The following is a 27408-nucleotide window of genomic DNA, read 5'->3' on the forward strand; positions in this document are numbered from 1 at the left end:
CGGCGGAGGAGGGGCGGCACCGCAAGAAAGTGACGCCGGCCGCCGTTGCCGGGACAAGCGGCGTGTTGGGCCGCGGGGGGCGAGGGACGGGCCCGCTGCGGCCGGGGAACAGGGGCCGGGCCGGGCCGGGCCCCGCAGACAGAGAGCGCACTGAGCTGCCACGGCCTGGGCCGAGTTTCGCTCAGGCTCCCCCAGGACGGGTGGCGCAGGCCCGGAGTCCGCCTCAGGACGGGACGGGGACTCGGCGACCGGCCCGAGTGCCAGATGCGCCTGCCTGTCCCCGGCACGACAGCTCCGTGTCACTCATCTCACCGCTTGCATTGGATATAGCAGCGCTTAGGTTAATTGTAAACTGTGTTCTCACATCTCCCGAGATCAAGGCACAGGACGCGCTGATGGTCTGGCGAGAGGCACAGGGAATTTCGGATGCTTAGTCAGTCCCTTGCACTCGTGTCTAAATACACTCGGCCTTAACCTTCCTGCAGGTACACCTCTTTCCCTCAGTAAAAAAAGTAGATAAAACTAGAGAAGCTGTGAAAGTCCACACTGCATAAGAATTCAAGGGATGCACTTGAAGGAAGAAATACTGCCGGGAGAAGACCCTTAGGTACCATCACAGGAGGCAGTGGAGCACATCACACCGGGGGTGCTGTGTCACACAGGACCTGTACCTGCACAGGTAACAGCATGTCCAGGGCAGTATGGGTATGTATAGGAGCAAGCAGTTACACATGCTCTCTGGACCTGGAATCACAGTGCCCCTGGTACCAAGTAACAGGAATTTCCTAACAGATTACATACTCAATATTGATTAAAACAGATCCATTACCTTGTCAGGAAATGAAAACAAAATCTAATGATGGAATCATAAAATCATAGAATCAGCCGAGTTCGAAAAGACCTCCGAGATCATCAAGTTGGAAAAGACCTCCGAGATCATCAACCTTTGATCCAACACCACCGTGGTTACTAGACCATGGCACTAAGTGCCACATCCAATCTCATCTTAAAAACCTCCAGGGACCACCACCTCCCTGGGCAGCCCAGTCCAATGTCTGATTGCTCTGTAAAAATTTTTTTCCTAATATTCAACCTAAACCTCTTCTGGCACAGCTTAAGACCATGCCCTCTTGTCCTACTGCTGGTTGCCTAGGAAAAGAGACCAACCCCCACCTGGCTACAACCTCCTTTCAGGTACTTGTAGAGAGTGATGAGGTCTCCCCTGAGCTCCTCTTCTCCAGGTTAAACACCCCAGTTCCCTCAGCCTAATATATAGGACTTGTGCTCCAGTCCTTTCACCAGCCTCGTTGCTCTTCTCTGGACTTTCTCCAGCACCTCAATATCCTTTCTGAACTGAGAGGCCCAGAACTGGACACAGTACTCCAGGTGTGGCCTCACCAGTGCTGAGTTCAGGGGAAGAATCACTTCCATGGACCTGCTGGCCACATTGTTCCTGACACGGGCCAGGATACCACTGGCCTTCTTGGCCACCTGGGCACACTGCTGGCTCATGTTCAGCTTCCTGTCAATCCAAACTCCCAGGTCCCTTTCTGCCTGGCTGCTCTCCAGCCACTCTGTGCCCAGCCTGTAGTCCTGCATGAGGTTGTTGTGGCCAAAGTGCAAGACCCAGCACTTGGTCTGATTCCAACGGGATGATGTTCAACAAGACCATCTCTCCAGCTTGTCCAGGTCCCTCTGCAGAGCCCTCCTGCCTTCCAGCTGATCAACACTCCCCCCCAACTTGGTGTCATCTGCAAATTTGCTAATGGTACACTTGATCCCCTCATCCAGATCATCAGTAAAGATATTAAACAGAACTGGGCCCAACACTGATCCCTGGGGGACACCACTAGTGACTGGCTGCCAACTGGATGCAGCACCGTTCACCACCACTCTCTGGGCCCGTCCCTCCAGCCAGTTCTTAACAGAGCAGAACTGATTTTAAGTTGTCACGATTAATGCATGAGAGCATGCCTTGCATCTGATGAGGTCAGAGTTTCCAATTTGTTTATATTTTTATCTATTTATTAATTTTTACCTTACAGTAATGTCAGATTAAAATTCATCCTCACGAATTGGTAAATTTGGCACAGCTTTCACCTGCACCACATTTTTATTGTTTTAACCTTTCAAAGCTAGAAATCATTTAAATGCTTATTAAAAAGCTCTAAGGGAGCCATGTAAGCATAAAGAGGGAAATGATGCCAGTTAGCCACAAGAAAAACAAACATTCCAAGCAGTACTAACACGTGCATGTACTCAAGTACTGCAGTATGAGATTTCTGAGCTAAGAGCAAGGAATAGAAAGAATTTATACTAAAAATTGTAACAACTCCCTCTGATGAAATCAGAAAAGTTTCAGAACAAATATTTTGGAGTAAAAACTCAGAGGAGATACTAGTACACTGAATTAGGGTAAGAGTAAGTTCTTTCAACTTCATGGTGCATTCCAGTTACTCAATTACTTCGCCCAAAGTGTAGCTTGGTCAAATAATAAGCAAAGAAAAAAGAAATGCTCAAGGAAATACTAGATAAACATGACAATGCACTCTCAAGTGGTGCAACTTTTCTGCACCAGTGATACCCATGAAAATACTATAGGCCAGTTTTCCAAGTGAGTATTTCCTCACATACTGCAGTTTCTGAAGGAGTGTGTAGAGCACAAGAATAATTTTCTTCTGCCTTTAGATAACTGATATATTGGTATCAGGGAATCAAGAGATCACCTAGCAGATAAAGGATTCTGCTAGAAGAATAAATTAGGCTAATTTTAAAGTTCACAGCAATATTTACTGGACTAACATTCATTAACACAATTGGTTAATTAGAGTTGGTTCCTACACCTTGCTAACCATTGCCACTATGTATTAATTTTTACATATCATCAACCAATAGCACAGATTCCAAGTGAACAATCCTTAACAGCTCTATTCTACCTGAGCTGGGACTACCACAGTGCAGACACCTCCCCTTCAGTGCTGATGGCTTGTTCATGGTGTTCTCATGGGTCAGGTGTGAGAACTCCAGATGCAAGGAGCCAGAGCTGAAGCAGGTGCCTGTTTTCTCTGTGTGTTATGTCCCGTCACCCCCCCCCCCCCCCCCAGTTTGGAATTTTACCCTTTTATAATCTCTATACAATTTCCAGCCCTCCACCTTCAACCTGTGGAGTGGGGGTTGTTTTCCCAGGCTGTTGCAGGCACCTCATTCAGGTGTTGGGCTGCCTTTTATTTTGCTTTGCTGCTGCTTCCATTCTAAAAACAAAAGTAGTCTGTTCCCAGCTCTCAAGGTTGTGCTTTGTGAAAGACCAGTCACTGACCATCAGAAAGTTGTTTTTGCTGCCATGGCCTCTACTTTTTCAACTTGTGCCTGTGTTTTCAAGGCCTTTGTTACATCCCACACTTAAGCTGGACCTCATAACAAGAGGCAGCTGGTATCAAGCTCCAGTTCACACAACAAGCTTTCATTAACACGTTGATAACAAGTCCAGTGGGCCTCATAGCTAAAGGCCAGGGCCTTTTACTAGCACTAAGTACTTTTACAGGACTGCTGGGCACAAAAAGGCACATACAGATGCAGTGGCACTGCTTGAATGCTCGGGTTCTGAACGAGCTGATTAAATCGGCTTAGTAGCTTCTATCGTTGGAGCAACAGCACTTCAACTACTGTGAGGTGCAAGGTGGGAACAGCTCCACCTGGTCTGCCAAAAAGTACCCGATTTTACTACTCACTGTTTTATTTACTAGTGCATCATGAAACGCTTCTGAGTACAGTGTAGTTCAGTAACAGTTTAGGATCTTCTGAGAACAAACAAATGAAGTAAATGCCTAAGTACAGTGGTGATGGTTAAGCCTCCATCATGAAAGAAGTACAACAATATATTAACATAAGGCTTATGATTTGCTTCCATAAGAAGCTGTTAGGTCATTATCTCCTATTTTTCAAAAGCATGGTGGGAAGCCTATTGCTGTAGAGAAAACCAAACTACGCTGCCAAGAGAGCCACTCTAAGTTGCAGTAGTCATGCATTCTTCAACAGTGGCAGATTAAACTTCACAGATACAAGAAAGATGGAGAGAGTCTATTTCTCGTGTAGTGACAGGAAAAAGGGGAATGGTTTTAAACTGAGAGTAGTTTTAGAAAAAAATTCCTTCCTGTGAGGGTGGTGAGGCACTGGAACAGGTTGCCCAGAGAAACTGTGGATGCCCCATCCCTGGAAGTGTTCCAGGCCAGGCTGGATGAAGCTCTAAGCAACGTGATCTAGCAGGAGGTTCCCTGTTCATGGCAGGGGGGTTGGAACTAGATGATCTTGAAGGTCCTTTCCAACCCAAGCCATTCTATGATTCAACATTCTTGGATCTCTCATTACAAGATTCTTTACCCCAGTGAAGCAAAGCTTCAAGCTCTTGGCTTAGAACTTTCCAACTTTCTTTTCTCTTATTAAACATGCAAATTCCTAATTTCATATGATGCTTTTCACCTATACCTGTTTTGATCCATTTTGTAATCAATTAAAGATAACCAAAGGTTAGAAATAACTATTTATTATGAATATGACATAAAAACATTTATGTCTGATCCCTGAACCACCAAAATAAACAACAAAGACAATTCTCTAGAAAACAAGGAAAAGTGCATTGTAGTGTATGAAATTGCTTAAACTTGTGTAATACATGTTTTTAGAGTAAATATTAATAATCTTCAAAGATCTTGTTGAATATCATTCAGTGCACGGGCAAGTAGTTGTATTTTATTTTCCATGGCTTTTTTATTGTTTGCCATTTCCCGCAGAAGCTCCCGCATTTCTTCTTCAACAGAGTAAACCTGAAAGAGCACACAGAGATCAAATAAAATTTTTGCTTTTCTTAATAAACCTAAACCCATAAAATCTTGGCAATTTTTAACACTTATAAGCAATGCAAGAGTTATGTGCTTATGTTTAAATATGCAACGCACTACTCTTGACGTTGGATGCAGTAGCAGAATTTTGCTTTAAAAAAAATATTAACCTCCTAGGAGATAGCAAGAATGCATGAAAAACAGAAAACTTATTATGGAGAAAAAGCACCAGTTGTCATGCCAAGGAAGAATGCAGTATACGACAGGAACAGTAACTGTTAACATTGGCACAGGTGAGTTAAAAGGATTATCTGGCTTAATCATCATTACTCTTGCTTGTATAGATAAGGAAGTGTTATATTCGTAACAGCTACAAAGCATGGAGCTTTACTTTGCTGGAATACTAGTTCTAGAGATTTTCTTGCTGTGCAAAGATTGAGTACCAAACCAGGGCTGTTTCCATTCAGAGATCAGATGGATAGATACAAACAGACTTCCAACCACCACTGTTGTAGTGGCTGTAGAATAAAAATGCAAATACAATAAACATATGCATTTAGTATTAAAATTACCTTTTCATTTGCTGCTTCAATTTGTTTTTCCTTTTCATTTGCCAGCTGCAGTAGTTCTTCCTGATGTGCTGCCAACATTGACTCAAGTTTTTTTCTAAAAGCATTATCCATTTCATGAAGCTTTTCCACAGCAATCCTAAAAATGATTAAAAAAAGAGATCATGCTCCTGCAAACAACTGAAGTATTTTGCTTTGTCCAGTTCTGCCTTTGATAAGGTTTTAATAACATAGGCACAAAGACACTTCTATCAATATCAGCATTAGAAGATGTCCTGTTTTCTCAAGTACATGTTCTGGTTTTATGCACTGTGTTCAGGGCTTCTGGCATTCCTCTTAGTAGAAGCATTTAATCACTAGCAAGGACTATGAAGATTCGGGCTTGCTACTGTCAATATAGATAAGAACTTCACATGTTTTCAAATATCTACTTTTATGCTTTTGCTTCCCAAGAAGTGAATGACTGAACTGCGTGATCCTGTAAATGGCGTTTGACCCTCTCTGACAGCAACAGAAAAGTGTCTGCTTCACAGTAGTGAAGCATTTTCTTGACTCAAGCAAATTTTAGGGGATAACTCTAAAATATGTAGGAACAAAAAGCAAGGCAAATTTTTCTACTATACAATTAATTTACAACAAATGTTTGAAACAATCCAGAATTATTTGGAACTATACAATTAATTTACAACAAACGTTTGAAACAATCCAGAATTATTTGGAAAAAAAGCTCAGTTCCACTATTGATTGTCTAACAATTCCAAAACCATTATTCCAAAACAATTATTGATTATTTGAGGAGGTTGGTTTTGGCTGGGTTTTTTTTGTTTATTTGTTTGTCGTTTGTTTTTGTTTGGTTTTTAATCAAACTTGACCATCAAGCTATTTCCTTTCATTTATTAATCAGATAACCTTCCTTAAAATAGCAACTAATGTATAATGAGTCAGTGTTTAACTTAAAATGTAAAGCAAAAAAACCTTAGTCATAGCTATTCCTTTGGTAACATGGTTATTGCTGCTAGATAAATATAATAAATATGTAGTCTTATTAACTAGCTGGTATTTTCTCAAGAATAGTTGGGAGGAAGGAAGAAAAACATGAGAAGGAAGCCAAAGAATAAAGAAAAAAATCATACTGCGAATCTAAGCTTATCACAGGCAGCAGTCTAGCACACTTCTCCATAATACCAGAAGCATATGAAATAATTTTTTGGGTTATGAGTACTTGTTTCTGCATCATCTCATATTTAACTATTGATCCAAAAAAATTGACCATACATGAGGAACAAGAAAATAAATTAAAAATCTGTTGCTACTTGTACGCAAAGAGAATGACAGGTAACTTAGAAACAGTCCGTTTGACATGGACTGGAATACTGATTAACAGCCAGTAAGTTAGGCAGGAATGTTGATCTGATGGAGGGCAGAAAGGCTCTTCAGAGGGATCGGTACAGGTTGGATTGATGGCTGAGGCAAACAGTATGAGGTTAAACAATGCCAAGTGCCAGATCCTGCACTTGGGACACAACAACCCCAGGAAGCACTACAGGACTGGGGCAGAGTGGCTGGAAAGCTGCCCATCAGAAAAGGACCTGGGAGTGCTGGTCAACAGTGGCTGAACACAAGCCAGGAGGGTGCCCAGGTGGCCAAGAAGGCCAACAGCATCCTGGCCTGTATCAAAAATAGTGTGGCCAGCAGGACCGGGACAGTGATTGTGCCGCTGAACTCAGCACTGGTGAGGTCACTTCAAGAAAGACATTGAGGTGCTGGAGCATGTCCAGAGAAGGGCAACAGAGCGGGTGAAGGGTATGGAGCAGAAGTTTCATGAGAAGCAGCTGAGCTGGGGTTGTTTAGCCTAGAGAAGGGGAGGCCTGAGGGGAACCTCAATGTTCTCTACAACTACCTAAAGGAGGGTAACAAGTGACAGGATGAGAGAAAATGGCCTCATGTTGTGCCAGGGGAGGTTTAGATTGGAATTGGGAAAAATTTTTTTACTGAAAAGGTTGTCAAGCATTGGAACAGACTGTCCAGGGAAGTAGCTGATTTCACCATCCCTGGAGGAATTTGAAAGAGTTGTAAATGTGGCAGTTAGGGAGATGGTTCAGTAGTGGACTTTACAGTGCTGGGTTAATGATTGGATTTGATGGATCTTAAACATCTTTTCCATCCTAAATAATTCTATGATTTATTAATATTGTTGTGGTAAGTATTGAGGATCTGTCCTCCATTTCGTACACAGCGAATGACGTATTTTTACTTTATCCTGCACAGAAATTAGTGAAAGCACCGTGGCCTCCCTTGTACACCAGCCACCATTGCTTGGCTTGATCTCTGATTTGCAATCAATTTGTTCCATGCATCCTGGTCATGAGCTAGAGTGTTGGCAGGCTCATGCTCAAAGAAACTCTGATACAGACTGTGCCTCACACGCACAAACATCTTCACTGTACAGCTCCAGCCAGCATGTGTGATCGCTGTAGAAGAGTCTCTGTTATGTAAGTGACATGGAGTTTACTCACAAGGTAAATCAAAAGCATTGGGATGGAATGGGTATAGTAGGGAGGAACGAGTGTAGGCTCCAGTCATTATCAAAGAAAATGGAAACAGAACTAATAAGTTTAAATGACGAATGCTGTAAGTGAATGCCAGTTCCACAAAGTACATCATCTGTATAGTGAGAATTCCTTCTAGGCACACAGAGTTTGTAACTGGGCTCACAAGTACTTATTATGCATTCTTTTGCCATATAATCAAACCTTTTTGTATACTTATTAACAGTGAAACTCTACAGTAACTGAGTAGTCACAAGATTAACTATTAAGGTATTCACCTTTGAGTTTGAAGACTTTTATTTCTCTCTTCAATCAGCTTCTTCTCTTTGATATCAAAGTTTTCCTTCATTTGTTTAACCTGCACCTCCAGCTGGCTTAAGAGCTCTCCTTTACCCTGCCACCTCTTTTTCAATGCGCTGAAAATAAAATGCACGTATTTACAACGACTATAAATACCACTTCTTAGGAGGGCAGAAAAAACTTCCATTTTTCCTCATTTCTGTGGGTTTTAATAGCAAGCAAATACTCTCTGAACATAGAATAACTTCAGAGCAGTGTTGCATACAATGATCCCAAAGAATTATTGACTTGTCTGTATCACCTGTGTGCATGCCTAATGTCATCAAGTTCTACTTCTTTTTCTTCTAGCAGTTGCTTTAATTCCTCTTTTCTTTCATTCTGCCTTTCTAATTTTTCCATTAGCTTTTCACATTCAGCAGCTTTTTCATCCAACTCTACTTCAAACAATTTCTGAGCTTCACGATTTTCTTCATGCTGTTTTCTGATTTGTTTATCTTTTTCTTGTAAACCCTTTAGAAGATAAATATTTTAGTACACATAAACACTCTTAAATTTATTGTTACAATTTAAGAGTATTTGTTTAGTCTACGGTAGAATAAAGCAGAGAAGGACATGTGAAAGTTTACTCTTCTGAATGTATGAAAAACACTCAGTAAGGTGATAGCCAGTTGATCAATCTTCTTCTGAAAAAAGTCAGAGTAAAAAAAAAAAACCACCAAAACAAATCTGAAGTTGAAAGCAAGTTAAGAAAAAAGTTATTTTGAACTCTTATTCTACAGTTGAATAAACAACTTATTCTTTTGAACAATCTATTCTACACAGTCCCTGAGTTCACAATCTGTAACGAGTAATGCATCTAACTGTGACTGACATAACATGCTATAAATTTTGATTAATAAGCTAAAGTTTTAAGTCTCTTAATGAATGAATGGAATTAATAGAACAAAACATAGTACCTCTGCTGCCAAAATATTGATTTAAAAGAACAGAATAAAGAAAAAAACATTTACCTGTTGTAAAATAAACATGAAGCAAACATTTAAAATTGTTTTTCCTTTTTCAGGAAGAATTATACTATCTGGGTTTCACCTCTCTCAAAATCATTTTCAAGAATAATTTGAAGCAAGGCAAAGAGAATAAAGTCTGTACATAAATATGGTTCAATGAGAGATTCAAAGTACCACTTCTGTACATGAACATGAATTTAAAAAAAAACCTCTCTTCTGCTCTCAGTGAAATGAATTGCCACTGACAGCCTGATTGTGATTTGTGAGTTGGTAAACAAGGACTGCAGGACCAGCTTTCATTACAGCCTTTACAATTGCTAAAATTAAGACTTGCAGTGAAAGTAAAGTACAAAAATTGTCAGATGTGGCACTTACTTCTTTCAATCTCCTAATTGTTTCTGTCTGATCATCCAGTATTTTGTTTTTAATTCTTATGGTATCACTGTCCTGTTCCTTTTGCTTTTTTAACATCTCAATCTCATTTGTCAGAACTTCAATTTTAGCTTCCAGTTTTCCCCGATCTTGAGCAAGATGAGCTCCTAGATGAAACAGGATATTCATACTACAGTGCTCATTTTACAGATGACTTCAAGATGTAGAATGTTGGGAAATGGGGTGGAGGTGAAGGTAAGAACCACCTTACAAACCAAACCATTGACTATTTTGTCCATTGGAAACACTGTAGAGATTTAATCTGTAGGTAGGTAACACTTAGGTAGCAAGTGTAGAACTGAAGGTCTCTGTTTTATCCTTTGAAAACTTCTCTGAAAAAAGTCAGCAGTAGTTCTTACAGATCTAGCCAATCTCAAGAGCCCACAAGGTGGTGCTGAGTCACATGAATAGAGAAAAATGAAAAATGCCCAAGTTTTTCTTCCCCCCTTCAGTATTTTATACTTTTTTAAGATACATACTGAAATTTTCACATTAGACTTATCTGATAGAAAAGTAGCATTATATAACTCTGTTTACAAATCTTTGTTCTCCTAGTTTCATATTTAAAAGCTCTTTGTATAACACTGTGGTATTTTGATATTTTCAGGAAATAGATAAGCTGTATTCGCAACCAACTCCCACAACTGCTGTTACAGATCCCATGTGCCACAGAACATCTGTTTTTGCACACCAACTCTACAACTAGATAAGAGCCAGAAACCTTGTCATGATTACCACTCTACTGGAGTGTTTATTTGAGAGGTAAGACACTGAGCACCACCATTTTTTCTGCAAAAGAAAAAATCCCCCCAAAACTATTTTACCCTGTTGTGCCAGCTCCTGTCCCCATATTTTTCTTTCCATTTTTAACCCATCAATCACAGATTCCTGGGCTGTCAGCTGAGAAGTAAGTTTTCCATTTTCCTTTTTTAGAAGTTCAACTTGAATGGCCTTCTGTTTGTCCTCCTCAGTCACAGTTTCAAGTTCTCGAGTTCGACGCTGTATGAATGAACATTGGAAAAAGACAATAAGATCCTTTAAAACAAGTATTCAAAATTTCAAATCAATACTAATTGATTTCCTGGTTAGGAAAGTAATACTTATATACAGCAAATTAACTGAGAAATATTCTGCTTGCATTCAGGGTTCTATATGCATTTCTTTCCAGTTATGAAACTCAAATTTGCTTCAAGTAGAGATACTTTAATCCCAGAAAACTGTAAAGCTGATTTCTAGATAACTACCCTAAATTATCAATGCCATTATAAAAACCTATTTAGAATCACAAATTCACAGGTAAAAAAAAGAAAGAGAAACTAAAGATATTAAAAACCAAATCATAAGGAAACAGACAGAACTGGGATGAATTTTCACTTCCAATGATACTTATCTTCAATTATGCAGTCTACATTTTGTTTTACAGATTACAGCTATTTAATATAGGTATTTTTCAATCTTGTTCTTAGCAGCATCACTGACTGGCAGAATCCTATTCTGTATACCAACACAATGTTTGGACACCCCAACAAGCAACATGGAGGGAGGAGACTAGAAACAACTGTGCAGCAGTTGTACTGCACCCAAGTTTTGGCACAAAGGGGGACTGGATACGTACATGGACTGAATCATACATCCATTTAAAAGTCATGTTCCTGAGATTTTTAAAAATTATTTATGGCTGGTTGAATAGTACTAGAATACATTACCACAAAGCAACTGTGCCCACAGTATTTAACATTAAAATTTGACAATTAGTAGATAATGAATAATACTGCTAATGTTATGCAACTAGGAGATATTAAGATGCTAATAACTACACTGGATTATCTGTTCAATTTAATTTTTACTGCATGTACAGTGACCAATGCAGAAGCATATTCCATTCCTTTGAATTTACAAGGAGTCAGGGTTACTAATGTAGGTTTTGTAGTTTTGACTGACCATCCGATTATATACAAACTGCCAATGCTCCCAAGGCAAGGAGTGCACGTTTGAAAACACGACTAGTCCTCTTCCATATAGGGAGCAGGATTTGTTGAGAAATAGAAGTTGAAGATGCAAGAATAATGGCTGATGTGGAGTACTAGGTTTTAAAGCGACAGAAAATGTGTCTTTCAGTCAGTCAACCTTTTATGGAATCATTAACTTTTATGGATGAAATATGAAAAAAAATATATATGTAGTTGAAGTGTTTTGAAACAAGTACCTTTAGGTTTGCTGTAGCTTCTTCATTTGATTTTGTTAATTCTGCAATCTTTGCTTTCTGTTCTTCTACCATACTTGTCAGGTCTTGGATCAGACTTGCCATATCTTTTTCCCTTTGTTCAGACTCAAAGAGGGCTCGCTTATGTTTAACTAGATCAGCAGAAAGATTTTCAAAACCCTCTTTTACCTAAAGTTTTGTAAGACAAGACTTGAAAAATGCTAACATTTGGAAAAAGTGTATATACATAAACACAAGTGACATTTAAATTCCAAGTGAAAAAAATAGAAATTTATCAACTGTATATCAAATTAGTGAATATCTGAAACTGGTTTTTTACTGGTTTGTTGGTAATACTTCAACTTGAAACTGGTTCTGCCCAGCTCCATATTTGTAAAAAACCCAACAAAACAAACCAAACACAAACAAAAAACCCAAGCCAAACCAACCAATCAATCAACCCCCCCCTCAAAAAACAATACAAAAACCACATGAGTGGATGGGAAGCAGAGCTTGGGAACTGAAAACAATGCCTTGATTTAATTTCATTGTTAAGATTGACATTAAAATCTTGAAAGAAGGAGTTAAAGTAAATTCAATCTTTTTTTTTCCCCAGCAGAAAGATTTGAAGGGTAAAATATAAAATAATCTAAATACTAGCCAAAGAAATAAGTTCTCTAAGGAGTTTAGTAAACAAGTTCTGAATTCTGAGTTAAAAAAGGCATACCAAAATTCAATTTTGAAAAGTTAAATAAAGTACTTCATTATTAAATACACTAGTATATATGTAACTATAACCTTATCAAAACACATGCATTTTTACTATAATTGAATATATTCTAAGAGAATGTTGACATACTTTAAAAGAAATTAATAACACCAGACAGAAGTGTTTTATTCTCCTTTCTTTTGATTAACTTGTACGTATGAACAAAAATGCTACGTTTTTTGAGTGCTGACTTGGCATTCGCTGTTGATGCTCTAATCATTAATATTTCAAAGCCTACTATCAGTATTTTTGCATGAATGCTTGACCATAAGGATCAAAAAAAACCCCAACCCAACAAAACACCAATAACCGAAACACCCCCAAAATATGTGCCAAAACCCAACACACTTAAGAGAACTACAACCCCACCTAATGTGAGATTAAATGTTCTCTCAGTCTTACCTCTTTAAACCTTTTTGCTTCAACAGTTAGAGCTAAACGAAATTCATCTTCTAACTCTCTGTACTTCTGGTAGGACATGTTAATTTTCTCCTGAAATTCTTTAACACACTGTTCATGCCTCTGCTCCTCTTTAGCCACTTCTTTTGACAAAGCATCTTGAAATTCAGGTCCATTTAAAGCAACTCGGGTTTCAAGTTCTTTCCTGAAGTTACCAAACATACACTTGAGACATAAACTGCAGTATCTCACAATGCCGTTTCAATTCACTTCCTTGGTATTACTGAACAAGAATAATGAATTCCATAATAAATGGGATAAATTCCTTAGTCTCACAGACAGATTTCAGTCTTCTATGACAATGACACTGCCATGAGGAAAATTCTGTTGACTAGTGTTAAAACACCCAAAGAAATATCCTTATTCTTTAATTCAAACTTTTGTAGAAATTACTAAATTGCTCTTTTGCTTTTAGTTAGCATTTATTAGCTTTGCTGTCAAACATCTGGAAGTGACACTGGAATCAGAGAAAAGCCCTGAGTAGCCAGACACCCTCTTTTGCAGTCATTCTCTTCACCCTCACCCAACCAACAACTGTTGCTTCTCACTCAAGACTCAGAACCCAAAAAGCAGCAGCAATGGGGACCCATGTAAAATTAAGCAAATTTAACCAGCTTATTTTATTAGTACCCTTTCTCACATATTACTGTACCACAGGGAAATTTTGGAAGAGGAAATCAGCCAGAAGTAACTCACACCCACAAGCAGGATACTGCAGAAGCTGACTTATTTTTTTTTGAATACTTTGTGTTATTGTAGTATATCTAACTCCTCAGACAGTAATTCAGATACAATTTTATTTTTATCTGATTTTTCCTGGATTACAGATCAAGTATTTCAAATAAAGAGTTCAACCATATAATAAGACAAGAACCTATCAAATGGAAGTTGCTTACATGAACTTATGAGTCAGGAATCTATGAGATATGAAGGTATTCTTAAACAAGCAAGAAAATGTGTGGGAAGACATTTACATTTTTACAACGACCAGCTCTCACATTACTTAAAAAAAAAAAAAAACCAAACCACAAAACAAATCCAAACTAAAACACATCCATACTTTAGAACACATTTAAACACAGTATATTTACAACAGTAGCATCTCTATTAACTTGTGAAAAGAAAACAGATGACCCAATACCTTTGCTCTTGCTCTCTTAATATGAGAAGTTCATGTAGTTGTTTTACCTTCTCCTTCTGCTGTCGGAAGGATATTCGAAGTAACTGTACTTCTCTTTCATTTGCTGATGCTTTAAGCTCTGCCTCTTGCACTTGTTTCATCTGTGTGGAATTCATAAAGACAAGAACAAGATTTTTTTAAAACTGTAATCTAGTCTTCATGTCTTATCCTGGAATACAAAGGAAGAGGTGCTTTATAAGTTTTGTTGTTTGTTTCTTATTGGTTATGTTTTTATTTTGTTTTTTTCTTAATACATTTTGTTTCACTTGAAGAAATTTAAGACAAATGTTTAAGTCTTAGCTTAACTTACTACAAAACAAAAAAAGCAATCTTCATGAAGAAACAAAGGCATTTACCTAATTTATAAAGAACTTGAAAGTGTCCTGCAGAAGTGGAAGAAATGCATTGGCAGAATGATTTCCTCAATTATAAACTCTCATATTGTAATACTTGTATTAGTTTCCAACAAAACATTTTTAGATGTATTCAACATAAACCTTTTTTTTTTAGCACTCCACTTATATAAACCACTTTTTGATTTGTACAGTTTAGAGTTGCTGAACAGAGCTGCTTCCTAATGATTTTACAAAAAATGGAGAATCTGTAAACTCCAGATGGCATACTCCACTTTTTCCATTTGATCCAAGCTTTTCTGAGTAATTACATTTCATAAGCTTAAGCCTTTTATATACAAAGCTCTCTTTCCTGATTCAATAAGGAGGGAAAAAAGAATATGAAAAAGAAAAGTTATAAAAAAGGTCCTGAATTACTCATGAAGTGGTAATTCAAAATCAGGACACTTCAGAAGGCTAAGTTCTCATGTTCTACATGTCAAGCCTTTTCCTGAGTAATATTTAGACACATCCCACTGTATTCTTGTTTTGTGGATGCAGAGAAGCAATTCTCACCTAAACTGAATCACTTTAAAACTGTCAAGCAAGAGCAGATGCAAATTTAAAGACTGCCAGAAAATAGGCAGAAAATAGGCATTTAGATGCATAGTAGACTTATCTTGAATCCCTTCAAGAAGTCATCTAGTAATGCTGACTGAAGGCCTTAAATAGTGACTGCCTGGAGCAAGTGTAATTTACCACTGAAGCTAACTGCCAATGTGTACTATGAGAAAGCTCTATTAAATATTATAGAATTTCTTATTCTTGGAGTCGATAAAATAGGCCAAAGGCATATTAAATCTGAACACTAAAAAAGCGAATTTAGTTTCTAAAGCATCATGATTATTCTTTGAAACCTAATTATTAAAGAGTATTTTCTCCAGGATATTAAAGACAGGAACAAAGACTTCCCCCTAAGAAAGTTTTGTAATTAAAAACAATGCTATTACTATCCAAGGAGATGACATATTTCTACAAACTCATTAAAGGAATAAACCCTTCATATATCAATAAAGTATTTCCATTCTTATAGGATAGAAAAAAACTCCCCACCCCCCAAACCCCTCTTTCTTGTTCTCTAAATCACTAAATTTAGTACTTTTCAAGGTGATAGGCAGATACCTGATCTAAACTGAAGGTCACTTCTAGATCTGTAATAGCTCCAGGGTACCGACAGGTAAGGAAGAAAATGGAAGAGCCACTCAGATGCCCAAACAGCAGCCTAAATTAGAGGGTGACTTGAATGGCACTTGCAGGAGTGCCCTGAGTCTCATTCCTTTCAGGGTATCTGACTAACACCACCCCCTACAGCACTGCACTGTAAGTTGAGAGACTTTTCAGGATGCATATGTTAGGATTCAATTTCTGTAAGTTCAGTGACACGGGAACAGGCTAATATAGGAATATAAACAAAAGGTGTAGATATTGGAGGACACTGAAAATTCAGCCATTGACTTTTTAGACAGAAATAGTGGCAGTATCTGGTCCAGCAACTTGATCTTATGCATTTGTATACTGAAAAAAGTGCCTCCAACAACAAAAGCATCATTATCTTCTCCAGCTGTAAAAATATTCACCAAAAATCCCGAACAACAAAACAAAAAAAAACCCACTCAAAACAACCAGAATCTTTAAAGTAAGTTCTCAGCAATTACTGTTTTGTTCTGGTTGCAATTAAAAGCATCTAATTCTTTAGATCAGCAAAACAAACAGAATCACCAAGTTTCCATCGGACTAGTAAGATCTTTACCGATTTTTTAGAAAACTTGGTTTTGTTACTGTATATTATTAGAAAATATCAACTCTTTAAGTACATAGGACTTGTTCTCCTTTATCTTAAGGCCACATCACATGACATACTTCCATTTATAAAATACATTAATTGACAATTAAAATTGATACCTGTTATTACTACTATTATTGTGGAAAACTCAGACTTAAAGCTTGTAAAATCTAGTGTTTCTTTGTATCTAGGACTATAGCAGCCACCCCATTGCCATTGTGTTATTTACTCATGAAAAATATTTACCTCTATTGCTCGTTGCTGCAATCTCTGTGTCTCCAGCTTGGATAGTGTTTCTTCTAAAGCTTGCATGGCCTTCTGATGTTCTGCTTCTTTATTTCTTGCCTGATTTAACTCATTAGTAAGTCTTTCAGTTTCACCTTTCAGCTGTTGGACATCTGCTTGCAGTCTTGCTTTGTCATCTCTCTCTTTCAATATCAATTCCTTTAGCCTGAAAATAAATGCCATAAAGTTGTATTACAAACATTTTAGTCTTTAGCTTGATGCCAAGTACATTGAGAAAAAACATTAGTAACTGTTGTAACACCATATCTTGTTCTTTACTGAGTTTTACTACTTCCAGCACTGTCATGTAAAACTTCAAAAAGATGTAAACTATTACTGAAGTCATGTGTAACATTACTATGTAGAGCTTCATTTTAAAAAGCCTGAGCTGGAGAGAACCTCACAGATAGATTCTTAGGAAATGATATTCCAGTATCATTTTGCTTACACACAGGTTGAACATATAGCATCAATTTGTAATTTAATAATTACCTTCACTAAGTGCTGAAACATCCTTAAATATTTTAACAATTTTTATATAAGATCTATCTCAACAGAAAAGGAACATAAGCTTCTAATACAATTAAAGGTGGGAAGTGAACTTAAAACAAACAGGAAAAAAGGGAAATAATCACAGTCACTCATGGAAGCACCTGACTTGTTTCTTCCTTACAAAAAAGAAAATGCGTCTTTGACAACTCCAAAAATATCTGATGACAAACAATGCTTTGTTAGAAGAGAGACCTTTTGAAAAAAAGCTGCTGCTCAGAACTTATACAAGAATGATGACAACCAATGATGACAACTATCCAAAGATGTGCTGCTAGGCCTGCCCTGCACAACATATTGCCTACAGGCCAACTCTGGCCGGCCAGAAACACCTTTGTTCCAGTGCACTGAGCAGGAAAAACACAAGGAATGCTGTAGGTATAGGTGGAAAGAGAGACTGGGAAACAGAAGGTGAAAGCATGATATGAGGCAGCTACTAGAGCTTGAACTGAATGTACCGTTATGATACAGTTGGAAAGTAATGGCTGGAAATGGAGGTAAGCAACACACTGATATTGTTCTAAGATTAGAACAGGAAGAAAGCTACAGAAAGGAATTTCATTAGGTAAAACTGAGAGAAATTCTAGCACTACTGTGAATAACACTACTGTGTTATTTTCCAAGTATATTGTTTAAAGCTGTTCTCATTTCTTAAGGCTACAAATTGAATTTTCATTAATTACAAAACCCAAAACAAAACTCTTATATTACAGCACTGTTTCCCTACCTGTCTGTAGTGTATACAGCCATACTCTGAATATTCTTTTCTTCTTTTGAATGCTTCTGTAGCTCTCTGACATGCTCTAATAATTTCTTCTCTGCTTGCTCTGCTTTCCACCTCCTTTCTTTCTCCTGATCCAGTTCTTGAATCAGCACCTTCGCAAGAATGTGGTAAGCATCAAATTACTAGTAGACGTTCAAGCATAGCCAAAAATGACAAATAATATTTATAAGTGTAGAATAAGACTTTTTGTCTTTCTGGAATTCATGAGTGACAGAGCAAAGGGCAAGCGACCAGGCCAAAAACTCCCATAAAAGTGAAACAAAATAAAGCCTCTCCCAGTTGACACTACAAGAACAACACTACTTTTGATACTACCTACATGCAATTTTTTTTGTCACCTCCACTTTTAGTTTGACCAGGAGACATGCTTGGCTTCAGGTGAAGACATACTCATACTTAATATGAAATGATGCAAAACCTACTTGGTATGTTGATTCCTCTGTGGGATTTGAATGACTTTCTTCTAGTTTTTCTATATTGCTCTGTCTACCAGTCAGTATTTCAGCTTTTCTTCCTACTACTTTCAAGTCTTGATTATCTGATGATGAATTAAGATGAGAGTCTCTCTGACTGGAGTATGAACACTTTGAGGAACTCTTCTTCTCTTCCCTATATTTGCAGGACATCAAGGTATATTTAAGAGTTTAAACAGTAACAAGGGATTCAGACACTTTTACAGGATGAAATTTTACAGTTCTCTGCAACATTTGAATAATACAGTTCAAAAGCACACAGAAAATAATTTGCAAGGAGACCATAGCAGAAACAGCTAAATTCAAATAGTCAGCTGCGAAAAGATAGCATAAACTAGTTATATGTATCTGAAAGACATCTTATGATCACACAGATATCAAACAATTCTGGAGAAGCAGAGTAGCTGTAGAGCTGCAGTGGCTAACTATGCTAAAATATTCCAATTTGTATCATCTTCTACTCATCACTCCTGATAAATCAAACAAATCACTATGGCATCCTCAGCTTCATCACAAAATATGGACAGTTAAATTATTGATCATTGTTCAGACAGCATGAATCTTTTATTTTTATTTTTTAATGACTCAGTTCTGTCTGTGGAGAATTTTTCTGTCACCACAATTTAAAACAAAGATGGAAGTATAAGCTGTCAGAATTCTGAAAGTGTTTGTTTTGGAATCTTCAGTTCAATTTTGTTCTCACTTAAAGGCAGAAACTGCTCATATAGAGAAGTGGCAGAAAGAAGCCTCAGAAGCTACTCATTTTCAAGGTATCATTAACAGAGCTAATTGACCCAACCTACCACTTTCAGAAAAATGTTTCAAGTACTATGTTCATTGTGACAATATTCAGCTTAATTCATTTTGGCTTTATATGGCAAACATCAGGATACCTGTTGGTTACTTTGTTCTTAAGATGACTCGCATGACACTTAGGAGATAAGGTAGTTCTCCTGTGAGGAGGGATCTTGCTTCTTTTCGTGACCTTTCTGTTGTTCTCTTTCCCACTCTCATTTTCACTCTCAGAAGTTGGATCTGTGTCTCTCTTAGCTTTGAGACAACTTGGAGGAGCTTCCTGTCTTGAGCTATCAGATACCTAGGAAGAGATCAAAATTTTATCTATAAATTTTACCATTTCTAATTGGCTAATTTCTAACACTTATTCAGGTGCTATTCTTAAAAAACTTCACACAAAATAATTTTGATAGGAAAGTAAATAATTGCTTCCAATTTTTTACTTTTACAATCCCTTCCCTCCTTCCTAAAATATTTCATTGTTTTAAAGATAAAATAAACCCAACATGCTTGAGAATATATAGGTATATCTTTTTGAAATTCCTGAAGTTTGGTAAAATCCTTAGGTCTAAGAGGTTGGTGCAAAATGTAAAACAAATACAGCACTTAAAACCAAAAAAGCCTTGCAAACACCACCAACTGTTAAACCTGACAAACCTGTATGTTACCTATGCTAACAAAACATATTAACAAAACAAACTATGTTACCTGACAAACAAATCAAGTTGACTTATTGGTAAAATTAATTTTCACCAACTGTATAATCCAGGTGTTTTGGTGCATTTCATGTTTTACTTTGGTTCAGTTACTATATTGATGGCTTCAGGGTAAAAAAACCAGACAAGAATTTTCTAACATAACATGATCACATAGCTCTGCTAGTCCCATGCACTATGGTTTTTTATTCAGTATGAAAGCTGTCAGGATTCGAAGTGCAATCTTCAGTTTTAAAGATTTGTTTTTATTTTATTCCCAGCTTCTCAAAATGATTAAGAACACCTTAGCATCGTAAGCTCATAAACACCAGTAGAAATGCTCCAGTCTGTTCCAGAAAACTTTTGCATTATCAGAAATGTACACCTGATTTTACAAACAAAACTTCCTGTGTGATCACAGAAAAAAAAATCACCTTTTGCAGTATCTGTGAAATCAGATCTTCTATTCTTTTAATCCTCATCTCACTGTGTATTTTATCAAGTTCAGTCTTCTCTGGTTCTGAAGATGAGACAAGCTCTGTGGAGGAGCTGGTGGCACCTTGTACTGGTATTCTTGTACGCTGACGAAAATGAGCCAATGCCTGGTCGATATGAGGTGTCGCCAGCGGTAAGGCAACAATGTTCTATCAGAAGGAAAGACAACCCTTGCAGCATTAATGAGCGGCATGCAATATAAAAATTAAGCATATCATTATTAAAATCAGTACACACAAACTATGGCACCTGATCTCTGGGTGAGGGGCACCCAGATGAAACCAAAGAGCCCAAAACGTCTTCTAAGAACTGCAAATCTGAACAGTTTTTTTCTTCCAGGTCCACTGGTTCACCAGAAATACCTCTTCCATCTAGAGCTGTTAGCTGGGGCAACGACTGAAGAACAGTTTCTCTATAACCTTGAGGAAAAGACCACATGTAAATTGAAATCAATCTCCCAAGATGTCTAGTGTATTTCAGCTACCCTGTCATCTTAAATGATTCACTGCATTTTTAATACAAGAAAAAAAGTAGCGAGTTATCTACAATTGTCTCATCTTTCCCCATCCATGGCATTCAACAGATAACATTACAAAACTAAATGAACTTGGAAGCTGTCTGCCTGGTCCTGGCCTACACTGGGATTTCCCAACCATCATCAGCACACTGCAGTTGCACAGACAACCTTTTAATATCAGACAACTGCACAAAAACAGTTGTATCAAATGGAAGGACAGACAAATGTAATGGAAAGGCCAGTTCTGAAACAGCTTAGATAACTTCTTTGTCAGTGAATGAAATAAGGCATTATAAAACTGTAAAGCATTGAAGTTAACTTTCTTTAAATTAATGGAATTTGGGCTTCTGAGCAGTGCAGTTTTTAAAGTTAGTGTCACATAAATACTTGCTGAAGAAAACTACTGGAATCTTCTGAGTTATCCAGATAACTTTAACTGTTACTGTTTCCGTAGTGCCTGAATGCATTTGTAAAACATTTGCTTTTGAAAATATTACTTAAAACCTAATTTGGCTTTCCTCAATTACCTTTGAGGTTTCTTTCTAACTGTACATATATTACACCTGTATCAGTTATATGCTCATTATGTAGCTGATATTTTGTATTATTGCATTATTCATACTGTTCTACTCTTTGTAATGAAATTATATTTGAGCTCTCCCAGAAGTATCCATCCTCTGCTTCTACATATTTTCCCTTCTATAGATTTTCCCCTCTAATATACACAAAGAAAGAAAACAAAAAACCCCCGACACCACAACAGGAGCTACAATTTAACTTGTTTGAAAACAGAGTGTAACATTTAAATGGCAGGAAAAACCTACCCCCAAAGCAGAAGCTCTAAGCAACCCAACTGAAAGCGATATATCCACATGCAATCTCCAACTTGTCTCCATGCTGCCTACTATGTGAAACCCCTGCCTACTATTTTGATACAAATGCTAACCTTAACCTAAAATAATATCATAGAATCATAGAATGGTTTGGGTTGGAAGGGACCTTAAAGATCACCTAGTTATCCAACCCCCTGCCATGGGCAGGGACACCTTCTACTAAACCAGGTTGCTCCAAGCCCATCCAACCTGGCCTTGAACACTTCCAGGGATGAGGCATCCACAACTTCTCTGAGCAACGTGTTCCAATGTCTCATCACTTTCACAGTAAATAATTTCTTCTTAATATCTAATCTAAACCTACTCTCTTTCACTTTGAAGCCATTCCCCCTTGTCCTGTCAGTACATGGAAAAGAGTCTCTCTCCATCTTTCTTCTTGTCTCCCTTCAGGTACTTGAAGGCCACAATTAGGTCACCTCAAATCCTTCTCTTTTTCAGGCTGAACAATCCCTATTCTCTCAGCCTTTCCTCACAGGAGAGGTGCTCCATCCCTCTAATCTTCGTGGCACTCCTCTGGATTCACAAGTGAAAATGCTGAGCCTCATGTTAAGAATACACGGGGTGGGGGGGGGAAAGATTTTTTTTCATGGAAAATGAATTACTTTTGACAGAATTTAGATTTCACAGGCTGGCCAGCTTATGAATGAATTTGCAAGCTTCAGAACATGGCTTACAGCTTAAAGGAAATGACTTGCCTAATGAGCACAGAGTATCCACCTAACATGAGATCCATACCTGCTTTGTGACAAACTGGATTGGCTTTTCCGTTTTTTTCCAGTGTGAGGTTCGTCAAACAGTGCAGCCCCTTTGTGCACTGAAGTAAGTGAATAATGTTGCTTACACAGTTGCTGTGAAGCTCAATGTGGCTAATCTTATATCTGGTTCCGTGAAGGGATCGAAATCCTGGAAATTTGAGAAAAAAAAAACACAAAAAAAATGTTTTGTGCTGCAGTCCTAGACTGCAGGGTTCAGAACAAATGGCAGCTTGTTGAAAAATATTCAGTAAATAATATATCATAACTGGAAATGACAGAAGAACACTTGTTCCATATCCTTGCCTATACATGTTAATTAGCTGTGGTACTCTACCACATAGTACAACACTTAAGCTAGTTATGAGAGCTAACTGTAAAGAAACACATTAGTTTCTGGCTGTTAAAAAGTCTGTAAAAATAAACATTTTCCTTGAAGTTTCATTCTATAACTCAGTTCATTAACAAAATTGTTACCAATGTTCTTTTTAATTTTGTATTACAAATTCTCTTGATTCTGTAGCATAAAATCTCACAAGCAACAACTGACCATTTTAACAAACAGACACAGATGAGAACTTCCATAAGTTGCATTTTTGGAAATAAGTCTGAAATGTTTACTGTGCTACTTTCTGAACAAGCTTGGCCTTGCCCAACACAGGAGAATAAATTCCAGTTTAGAACAATCTGTAGTGTTAGAAACTTGAAACCTGAGAGGAGCAGCAATTGCCACTCTTAATATAATTATTCGGTGAATTAGCACTTTAAGTACTAGAAACTTCTCAAAATACACTTGGTCAAGTTCTTCAAAATTTAAGTGAGATAAATGGTTTGTACTGCACTGCACTTGGCAAAGACACTTACCAGAGAGATCATGTATGCGATTATATGACAAGTTCAGCACAGTTAAATTAAAGAGTTTTTCCAGTCCTAAGTAAAATGAGAAAAACATAGAAACCATAAGATGTGCAGAAGAATGCTCTGTTTTCAAACGCCAAGCTTGCAAAGTGAGCCTTAAAAGATCATAACTACGAATTATGAAATCACATAATTATTATTACTATGATTATATTACGACTATATTAAACTATAATAATAAAAATCAGGTTTTCCTTCTAATTAAGGCATTTTGTTATGATACAGCTTACCACATTTTATATAGACATTTTAAAATTCACATTATAATATCGTTAGTAGCCCATGCTAACTTTGCATAACCTTCATTATATGCAAACATTCCAGAAGCAACCTTCAAGACAAATCTTAGAAAACTTTCGTGAGTTTCTAAATGGACAGAAGTAAACATTGCCGACCCTCCACTTTGGTTATCAGGTTACAGGATAAGCTCAGGGTGCGCAGGTTCGCCAGGGAGCTGAGCCCCTCGATCCGGCGGATCTGGTTCGAGGACAGATCCAAATGCTGCAGGTTCCGGAGGTGGCCGAGCCCTTCGATCCTGGCGATGCGGTTGCAGTGGGCGTTGAGCGTGTGCAGGTCCGAGCTCAGGGACACATCCAGCAGGCTGCGGAGGAGAGGGGCCTCAGTCAGCCGGGCAGCTCCGCTCCCGGGCCGCCCCTCACCCTCCGGCCCGTTCCTCACTCACCTCTTAAGGCCCCTATCCATGAGGCTGAGCTCGCCGGGAACCCCTGCCATCCCGCCGGGCTCCCCTGCCATCCCGCCGCGGCTCCCCTTGCCATTCCGCCGGGTCCCGCTCGCAGACCCGCTCCCTCGCGTCAGACCTCCCTCGCCTCCCACGGCCGACGCTCCCGCCTTACGGCCGGGACACAAGCGCGTCAGGCACCGCCGCTCTCCCACTCCCGCCGCGGGAGGCGCGGCCGCAGCCAGCGGGGGGCGCGCCCCCGGAGCCCGCGCAAGCGCGGGAGCAGGCCCGCGGCCGGCCGGCGCGGGGCAGCGTGGGCATGGACCCCCTGGCCGCGGCCTGCCGCCGCTTCCGCTATCCTGCCGCGCTTCCTGCCGCCGCTTTCCTGCGCCCGCTTCCGCTTCCTGCCGCCGCTTTCCTGCCGCCGCTTCTGCCGCGCTTCCTGCCGCGCTGCCTGCCGCCGCTTCACGCTTCCTGCGCCGCTTCCTGCCGCCGCTTCCTGCCGCCGCTGCCTGCCGCACGCTGCTTGCCGCCGCTGCCTGCCGGCCGCCTGCTGCCGCCGCTGCCTGCCGCCCGCTGCCTGCCGCCCGGGATCGCCCCTCGACGGGACAGGGTTTATAGACCGGACTGCTTTGAATTCTTCTCGGGGGATGTTTGGGAGCTTTGGAGTTTTTTAGAGCTCACACAGTATTAAGAGTTCAGCAGAATCACAGAAGCACAAAATATCCTGATTTGGAAGGGACCCACAAGGACCATCAAGTCCAGCTCTTAGCCCTGCAGAGGATCATCCCCAGGAGTCACACCATGTTCCCGAGAGTATTGTCCAAACACTTCTTGAACTCTGTCAGGCTTGATGCTGAGACCACTTTCCTGGGGAGCCCGTTCCAGTACCCAACCACCCTCTGGGTGAAAAACCTTTTCCTAATATCCACTCTAAACATCTGACACAGCTTCATGCTATTCCCTTGGGTCCTGTCACTGGTCATCAGAGAGAAGGGATCAGTGTCTGTCTCTCTGCTTCCCCTTACAAGGAAGTTGCAATGAGATGAAGGCTGCAATGAGGTTTCCCCTCCATCTCCTACAGGCTGAACAGACCAAGTGACCTCAGCTGCTCCTCATTGGACTTCCCCTCAAGGCCCTCCACCATCTTCCTTGCCCTCCTTTGGACACTCTCTAACAGCTTAATATCTTTCTTCTATTGCAGTAACCAAAACTGCACACAATATTCAAGGTGAGGCCACACGAGTGCAGAGCAGAGCGGGACAATCACCTCTCTCAACTGACTGGTGATGCTTTGCCTGATGCCCCTCAGGATACAGTTGGCCCTCCTGGATGCCAGTTTACACCACTCAAACCTCAAAGCCTGCCACTGTCTCAGGCATACTGGGCCTGGCCTGGGCTCAGCTGGAGTCACAGATTTCACTCTGTAGAAGAGGCATTTCCTAATGCACTGAAGTCGTGGCAGCACTTGGAGCTTTGGTTTAGTTCTTGCCCATAGACCTGCCTGCGCAGGGTGCTGAAATCTGTAGCTCCCACCCTGGAATTTGTGCATGGCGTGACCCTCACTGGATCCTGAAGAGCAGGAAAATCCCAGCACTGTTGAGCTGCTGGGATGTTCTGCTGGCCACAACTGATGAATCTTGCTCGCCTCCTTGTACCAGCTGTCAATGGGCCTGATGCACCCCAAGACACAGCTGACTCTTCTGGCTGCCAGAGCACTGATGACTCATATTCAACTTGCCATCAACAGACCTCCGGGTCCCTTTCCACAGTTCTGCTCTCCAGCCTCTCATTCCCCAGTCTATCAATCTGTACACACAACCAGGGTTGCCCTATCCCTGCTGCAGAATCCAGCTCCTGTCCTTGTTGAATTTCATATCGTTAGTGATTGCCCAGTCCTCTAATTTGTCAAGGTCTCTCTGCAGGGCCTCCCTACCTTTGAGGGAGTCAACAGCTCCTCCCAAATTAGTATCATCCGCAAACTTGCTTAGTATCACTTCGAGTCCTGCATCCAAGTCATTTATGAAGATGTTGAAGAGCAGAACCCCACTGGTCACTGGTGTCAGCCTGATGACCCACTTCACTATTACCCTTTGTGCCCTACTCATAAGCCAGTTGCTTACCCATCACATGATGTGTTTATCCATCCATTTTGTCCAGAAGGATCCTGTGAGAGAAAGTATTGAAAGCTTTACTGAAATCCAAAAACATTATGTCAGCTGGCTTCCCTTGATCAGTTGGGTGGGTTACCTTGTCATAAAAGGAAATTAGGTTTGATAAGCAGGACTTTCCCTTCATGAACCTGTGCTGGCTGTGACCAATGACTGCACTGTCCTTCAGGTGTTTTTCAATACCTCCTGGGATAATCTTCTCCAGTCACTGAAGTGAGACTGACGGGTCTGTAGTTTTCCAGGTCATCCTTCTTGCCCATCTTGAAAACTGGGACAATGTTTGCCAGCTTCCAGTCAATTGGGACCTCTCCAGATTCCCAAGACTGTTCAAAAATCGTCGAGAGAGGCCTTAAGGATGACTTCAGCCAACTCTTGGAGTATTCTCTTATGAGTCCCATGAGGCCCCATAGACTTATAGGGATCCAGCTGGAGCAGCAGATTCCACACAAGTTCAGGGTCAACTGGGAGTTTATAATTCTCACAGCATGGTCCTGCAGCTCAGGCTATTTTAGCCTGTCATCCGTGTGAAGACAGAGCCAAAGAAAGCATAAAACATCTGCCTTGTCTATGTCCCTGTTTGTGAGGTGACCATACTCATCCTATAATAGCCCAATGTCATTTCTGCACTTTCTTTTGCCATTAATATAATTAAAAGAACTCTTTCTATTGTCCCCCACAGTACTGTTCAGCTTCAAATCTAGTTGAGCTTTGGCTACACGAATTTTCTGCCTACAGCAATGAACAGCATCTCTCTATTCCTCCCATGTCTCCTACCCTTGCTTCCATTTTGGCATACACCTTCCTTTTTGCCTTACCTCCAAAAGAATATCCCTGCTCAGCCAAGCCAGCCTTCTACCTTGTCTGCTTGACTTCTGACATTTTGGAATTGCCTGCTCCTGTGCCCTTAGGAGGTGATTGAAAAGC

General features: G+C 39.7%; 1 protein-coding gene and 1 long non-coding RNA gene across 3 annotated transcripts; one reads left to right on the forward strand and one right to left on the reverse strand.

The window, feature by feature from the left end:
- The first annotated feature begins 497 nt into the window (after window positions 1-497).
- On the forward strand, window positions 498-21059 carry LOC108640783. The gene is made up of 4 exons (XR_001921478.1): window positions 498-679; window positions 9750-9887; window positions 10300-10454; window positions 20894-21059. It is a non-coding gene; the product is annotated as an uncharacterized LOC108640783 (long non-coding RNA).
- On the reverse strand, window positions 4522-24388 carry LRRCC1 (leucine rich repeat and coiled-coil centrosomal protein 1). Of its 2 annotated transcripts, XM_008929744.3 has the most exons (19): window positions 24317-24388; window positions 24030-24235; window positions 23581-23646; window positions 22700-22867; window positions 20804-20973; window positions 20494-20703; window positions 19463-19665; window positions 18519-18705; window positions 18040-18188; window positions 16725-16929; window positions 14265-14404; window positions 13067-13268; window positions 11899-12084; window positions 10517-10691; window positions 9636-9799; window positions 8555-8763; window positions 8232-8369; window positions 5408-5543; window positions 4522-4820 (listed from the first exon to the last, which is right to left on the reverse strand). In XM_008929744.3, exons 1-19 carry the CDS (start codon window positions 24385-24387, stop codon window positions 4698-4700), a joined length of 3108 nt encoding a protein of 1035 aa, XP_008927992.2. In that variant the 5' UTR covers window position 24388; the 3' UTR covers window positions 4522-4697. The 2 variants fall into 2 exon arrangements, 1 of the variants encoding a protein (XP_008927992.2); XR_001921461.2 differs by lacking the exon at window positions 8555-8763 and having other exon boundaries at window positions 4804-4820.
- Between the last annotated feature and the right edge of the window lie 3020 nt (window positions 24389-27408).

This window comes from Manacus vitellinus, unplaced genomic scaffold (genome assembly GCF_001715985.3).
Source record: "Manacus vitellinus isolate BGI_N305 unplaced genomic scaffold, ASM171598v3 scaffold_1_pilon, whole genome shotgun sequence".
Taxonomy (NCBI): Eukaryota; Metazoa; Chordata; class Aves; order Passeriformes; family Pipridae; genus Manacus; species Manacus vitellinus.

What these genes read in the sequence shown, in the direction of transcription:
- LRRCC1 (XM_008929744.3), bottom strand. Translation starts at nt 24,387, where the DNA reads ATGGCAGGGGAGCCCGGCGGGATGGCAGGGGTTCCCGGCGAGCTCAGC. An exon ending in TGCAGCAACGAGCAATAGAG is followed by an intron (nt 14,405 to 16,724) that starts GTAAATATTTTT and finishes AATTCCACACAG; the next exon opens with ATGAAACAAGTGCAAGAGGC. An exon ending in TTAAGAGAGCAAGAGCAAAG is followed by an intron (nt 13,269 to 14,264) that starts GTATTGGGTCAT and finishes TGGTAACTTCAG; the next exon opens with GAAAGAACTTGAAACCCGAG.